Raw genomic sequence first — 6,668 nt, 5'->3', positions numbered from 1 at the left:
CACAGGGTCAAGGAAAAAAATAACTGTTGAATTCATCCTTCATTATCACAGAAACATATACTTCAGTTCAATAACCATTTCGACAACTAACCATACCCTATTCAGGCTTTAGAAGTTGGCTGCTGGAGAAATAACACAAGGAGGTCACAGATTTTTCATTCCTGCATATTCTTTTGTCTTCAATCTCTGGAAAAGTGAGAACTGTTTTTCACAAAATGTGTTGTCATTGTTTGGTAGTTGAGTATTGTGACTCAAACACTGATTATGCAAAAAACGTGACCAACAATTTTAGTGTTCAATGTAATTTACAGAGTGCAAAATAAATTGACACACCTTTCAGACTGCACCATTACACATTTCAATTTCTCAAAATTTTCATTACCAGAGGGGGAAATCACCCTCTCGTGCTCTCCCCTTTGGATGTTTTAGCAATTTTACTGAGGAAAAAAAGTAAAAACACCTCTCAGATTGCAACATACTGCAGCACTGCACATATCAATTTCTCAACATTGTCCATGCAAGATAAGGACAGCCCCCTCTGACGCTTCCCCCCTCAGCATCTCGCATGTTCTCCCTCTGCTGGTTTTATTTTTGTAAATTTTACAAATACATGTGTTGGTATTTAACTTTTCTAAGGGACTGGTCAGTTTCTTTGGCCTTGGGGGCGGTGGATTATTTTTTGCCGACGTCAAAAAGTGGCTGACCCTCCTATTCCAAATTTTGAAAACAGGGGGTCCCCCTGCGTGCGACAACGGTAAAACAATATATATATATATATATATATATATATATATATATATATATATATATATATATATATATATATATATATATATATATATATATATATATATATATTTTACATACATTCATACTTTAACGGTCATTCTGTGTTTTAATGAAATTGTTGACATGTCAGTTGTAAGATAGGAATTTCAAAGTGTCAATCTTAAAGTTTGAATACAGTACATTTTGAATGAGCTGTGAATGTATTTCACACTTTCTATGCTTAACCAGATGTCCTGAACTGTTGTCCAGAAATGGATGTCAATCATTAATATCAAAGAGGAAAAAGCAGTAAATCAAAAATTTTCACTTGCCAGCCATCTAATTAAATCTCCTGAGAAGCCATAGAGAGCTATTTCAGCCAAATCTGATGTGTGCAGTGTCTGAGAGGACCTTTTCTTGTAACATTGAAACCATAAAAGCAATGACGAAATAATGACGAAAACTGCCTTTTTTAACCGTTATTTTATCCATAAAAAGCATCTTTTTAGAGAAAACCTGAGACACAAAGGAAAATAGTTGCATCAATAAGAACGAAAGATATCTTGTCATTTTTCTCTCTAAAATAAGTCACTGTATCAAATATATATATTGTGAAATATTTGTGCATAATATGCTTTCTCATACTGAATTCTCATCATAGAGACTACAGAAAAGTATCAGAAATTTGTCGTGCTTTCCATATGAACTGTAGATTTCATAATGGTACACTTTCACTTAGCAAACATCGAGATATCTCTGACATATATCTCTGATTTATTAAAGTATGGCGCCCGAAGAACGCACCGAAAATATGAAACATCCTGATATCCCTGATTTATATGTCTTTCATATTAAAGTCATGCACCGGAAGGGCGTGCTGAATTATGTCTGATATAGGCCCTATTAAAGTAATGCGCTTGAAGAGCACACTGAAAAATATTGAACAAACAGATATCTCTGATATATGTGTGCCTGTTATGTTAAAGTCGGGTGTGCTGAAAAATATCTCTGATTATTAAAGTTACGCGCCCGAAGGGCGCGATGAAAAATGCAACTGAATGATATGTGGCTGACGCAATGCATTTTAGGCAATGATGAGCCTGTGTCAAAATTCAAAACCCACTGACCCCCCCCCCCCCATTGGGCATTTCAAAAACATGGTGACCCCCCTATCACCAAAGTCAAAAACAGGGTGACACCCCCATGAATCCACCGCCCCCCGGCGAAGAAACTGACCAGTCCCTAATGCGCCCGAAGAGCCCATTGTAAAATATTGAATATACAATATCTCTGATATATGTAGGTCTGAAAAATATGTCTGATTATTAAAGTAACACGCCCCAAGGGCGCACCGAAAAATGCAACTGAATGATGAAATTTGCTGCTGACACGATGCATTTTAGAAAAGTATGGGCCCGTGTGGAAATTCAAAAACACTCTGACCTCTATTGGGCGTTTCAAAGACATGGTGACCCCAACACCAAAGTAAAAAAAGGGTGACCCCCCCATGAATTCACCGCTCCCAGGCGAAAGAAACTGACCAGTTCCTCAGTTCCTACTGGTACACAGGACGACTGCATTCATACGGCGAGATGCACTTTCGTTAAGATATAGAGGGCGCTAAAGAATACCATTGGTGTAAATTTTTCCAAGGCGTCAGACATAGTAATTACCGTCCACAAGCAAAACTTACGCGATGTATGGCCCTAGGGCTCGATGTGAACGTCGTTTATCTTTCAGAGTCAGTGATTACTGTTAAGTTGGAACGTATCACTGAAAGTATCCACGGAACATTTCTCTGTGAAGGATAATTGTTTTCTGAGCCAGAGACTTGCAAGGAACTGACGAAAACTGCAGGCTTCATCAGATCCACTGCCGGGCTACCTCTGTACTGTGAGTGACGGACAAGATGGCGGTGCATATTGACGATATTCAAGTGTATATACAGTGCACTGCGTTTCGGATATGGCTAGGAACGATCCAAGTTACCTCCCGAACATATTTCATTTAATGTGGAATCATTTTAGATATATCGTGCGACCAAACAGGAGTCGAAGGTGAGTCACAATAACAGTTTCCTGTGTGGCAATATAATGGCATGCTCAGTTTAAAATTAATATCTGGGCCATCGCTCTCAGAGTTAGACACTGAGACAGTAAAATTTCACAGCAGATGCTCCTGACGCAGCCGCTTATCGGCTAGTTAGTCTACTCCCCTCAAACGCGTACTCTGTGCTTTAGGCTTTAAAGTAATATTTAGTTAGGACAGAGGGCAGAATACCGAGTTCAAGATCGATTGATGGAGCAGACGATCAATCAAGCAGACTTCCATACCCACAGAGTAGCTATGGTTCCTCGGCGTATGCTTGTTGAGAATACTGCAGCTCGCCTTAGCACTCCAGTTATACTGAATACAGCTTACTGACGGCCGTGCTTAGCTTGGACTCCAATCATTCTGCACAGCTGACTGATGGGAAATTGTAAGCTGCAACAAAGTAGAGTCAGAAGTGATAAATGAATGAAAATGTGTTTTTTAATAGTTATAAAAAATATGAGAGAAAAATATCTGTAAGATGCTGTAAATGGTAATTATTGCATTCTTCTACTTCATGTATGCTTTTTTTCTTTATTAATTCTGTTTTGTTTTTGACTTTATACTGATTTTGCCTGTCTCTTACCTAGGCTTAAAACTCCTCATTTTCCAATGCCAAATTAAATTTCATACATTTAATTTCTGTTTGATAGGAGTTGCACCAGACCATTCTATGACAGCAATCAACCCTTACATTGTATAACATGTACTGACTTTGTGAAGAACTCAACCTCTCAACAGAGAGCTGAGACTTTGAAACGTGACCTTGACGATCTGATGCAGAGTTGGACTAAAGTCATCTCACCAGTCAAAGAAATGAAAGACACACTGGACAAATCTGTGGATGATGTCAAACAATGGCAGGTAAGAGGTTTAACCCTTTCACAGCCACATACATTAGCTATGGTAAAAGATGGGAAATACATAACACCTCAGGAGTGATAAACTATTCCAAGTATATGTGCAGGGTTATTATATATCATTGAGTTTGTCTATTCATGCCCCTTCATAATATGTAGTAAAGCCCCCCAAAATATGCAAATGTATGCAAAATATTTGCAAATATTTATGCAAATCATTCCAAAATGGCCACCATTTTTACCTGAATTTTGGAAAAAGACATTTTTACACATTTTCTACATGTTATTTCAATCAAAAGTGATCTATGATAAAATTTATGCAGATCACGAAATAATTCGGAGAAAATTTGAGAAGAAACTGTTAAATAAAGTAAAAGTTACAGGTAATTTTTGAAACATATAAAAGCAGGGCAAAAGTGGATGTCGAGCATTCTTGGCCAACTGCGACATGTTTTTGACAAGACAGTTTGCTTTTTTCTGTGACATAGTGCCCCATTTGAATAATTTATCATAAAAAATTTCTCAAGAGTTGTATTTGTTTCACATTCTGTCCTTTTAATATGCACTTTAAATTATTCTATGCAAATTATATGCAAATTTGTTTTGCACTCTTTGAGGAATAGGTTGGGATGCAGTCGCCCTTTCCACGAGAGCATCTCGATATCAAAGAGTATAGGTTTTGTTTGTTTAGGCAAATGCTTATATGACATCACAAAAATTTAAGCACAGTTATGTCAACTCACAAACCCTATAAATACACAAAAAACATTTGTACATATACATGTACACATATATACATACACAGACTATGGTATACATTTTATAAACGGAGAAAGATAAGTTTAATCAGGGATTACCCTGGCTCAAGAACGGCATGAGATAAAATCGCACATGAAAAAAAACAGTGGGAGAATATCAAAGTCTGTGGGAACCGGACCCAACTTTCCCTGATTTTCTGCATACTGGAGCGATTTCATTCAAAACTTGGTACAAATATTACTTTATATGTCATACAGATGCACTTTGATTTGTTTTGTGGTATGATCCAATATGGCTGCCAGGTGGCCATTTAATTACGATTTTTTCATGTACAGACAGGGCTTGACAATTTTTTTTCCAGTTCACTTGTCCATCGGACAAGTGGATTTTCAATTTCACTTGTCCTCTCAAAAATTTTACTTGTCCTCCATTTGTAATAATCAAGACCAAAATGCTTGCGACGAAGTCCGTAGCGGCTTTCAGGGCTTTCTTATCTTGGTAATTTTCGCCGATGTTGACGCCGATTTTTTTCAAAAGTTTACATTGAAATAGGCCTGCGTACGGTCTGTGTGTTTCCGGCGTCATACGGCCTCCACCACAAGAGGCCGTATAACGCCGGGAACTCACAGACCTGTACGCAGAGCTAACATTGAATTTGAAGGTACATATCATACATCGGCTTCCCGTTTTTGACAAGCATAAATGCCGTCGTAAAAAGATTGGTCAGTTTCTATCGCTGGTCGTCGTCATTCGGTTCACGCATTGCGAGTGCATGCGATCGGATTGTTGGCAAGTGAAACCGTACTATCGGGCTCAGCGGGACCCAAAAAATTTCCACAATCATTGTCCCTGTCACGATCTCATCTGCGATGCGCCAAACAGTCCAAATACGGTTGACTAAACTCGTGAGACCTTATCGATTCAACGCGAAACATGTCGTATCTGTCAAGAAAAGCATTTCGCTTGGTTTGGTCATGGAGGTAGTCTCTTCCTACTTCCATGCTTTGGCAATGGTGGGGTATTTGAGACACGACGTACTGAACACTTTGGAACCGTCATATTTCAACCAAGGCCACTGTGCTTTCCAAATTCCATTTCAGGAGATAACGTCTACGGCGTTTTTCCTCATCATAACGATTATGTTAAGATCTTTTGTCAGAAACATCGATCATCACATCGAGTCGTCGATTCTCAGACGATCCCACTCACGCTGGCCCTCGTGGCGCCGTCGTAAATCATCACAATGTCGTTTCTCAGAGTTACACAATGCCCATCGTCGTAAACTACGTGCCTCTTTACGGCAACAACTTTGCTTGGTTTTGCGTAGGTCTGCGGAGCGGAAATTACGCTCTGGCTCGCGAAAATGCACAATGCCTTGTTTGCATTAGTGGAAATATTACCGTAAAATACTCATATTTACAGCGATCACTCCACAAACTATCTGCCAACAATGTTCGTCTACCTCGCGAGGCCGCATAAATAATTTTGAAGTACTGCACGGTCGATTGCAAATAAGCACTATGGCATTGGGTTTTGCAATTTTTTACCTAATTTGTTGGGGCGGAGCAGTCAGCATACAACAAAGAAATGCTGTTTACGCCAAGTTTTAAGCAACTTTTTAATTGGACGATGAAACAATTTCATGTCGATCATCGAAAAATTGCAACATTGTGTGAGTCGGCAAATGAATCGCAGAAGAACGTCACAATTGTATCTAAAAAAGTCAGTGATTGACATTTATTTTGTGTGAACGACAACGCAAATCGGGCGACACCGCAACTTAGGTTCGCGTTGATTGTGCAAGAAGTTGTATAAACAACTTGTCCGGCGGGCGACCAGATTTTATTTTTGACTTGCCCGAACGTAAATTTCACTTGTCCCGGGCGTCGGGCGATAGGAATTGTCAAGCCCTGTACAGAGCCATAACTCAGGCATATCTCAACTGAATTTATTCAAAGTTGATACAAGGACATTGACCTATGTCATAGCTATGCACATCAATTTGTTTTGTGATACAATCCGATATGGTCGCTGTGCGGCCATTTTGTTACAATTTTTTCATGTACGGAGCCATAACTCAGGCATATCTCAACCGATTTTAATCAAAGTCTGTACAAGGACATTGACCTATGTCATATGCACATTGATTTGTTTTGTGATACGATCCAATATGGCTGCCGTGTGGCCATT

At 39.0% G+C, this 6,668-nt stretch overlaps 1 protein-coding gene across 1 annotated transcript in view; it reads left to right on the top strand.

Moving 5' to 3' along the window:
• The first annotated feature begins 2,427 nt into the window (after positions 1-2,427).
• Positions 2,428-6,668, top strand: part of LOC139146365 (uncharacterized) — a 39,456-nt gene continuing 35,215 nt past the window's right edge. The window contains exons 1-2 of the mRNA XM_070717757.1: positions 2,428-2,825; positions 3,513-3,723. Coding sequence (XP_070573858.1) covers positions 2,734-2,825; positions 3,513-3,723 — 303 coding nt within the window. The 5' untranslated portion in view covers positions 2,428-2,733. The remainder of the gene's footprint in view (positions 2,826-3,512; positions 3,724-6,668) is intronic.

This window comes from Ptychodera flava, chromosome 12, assembly GCF_041260155.1.
Source record: "Ptychodera flava strain L36383 chromosome 12, AS_Pfla_20210202, whole genome shotgun sequence".
In the NCBI taxonomy this organism is placed as follows: Eukaryota; Metazoa; Hemichordata; class Enteropneusta; family Ptychoderidae; genus Ptychodera; species Ptychodera flava.
The sequence above is the reverse complement of the archived record's forward strand: the minus strand, read 5'-3'. Positions and strand labels throughout refer to the sequence as shown.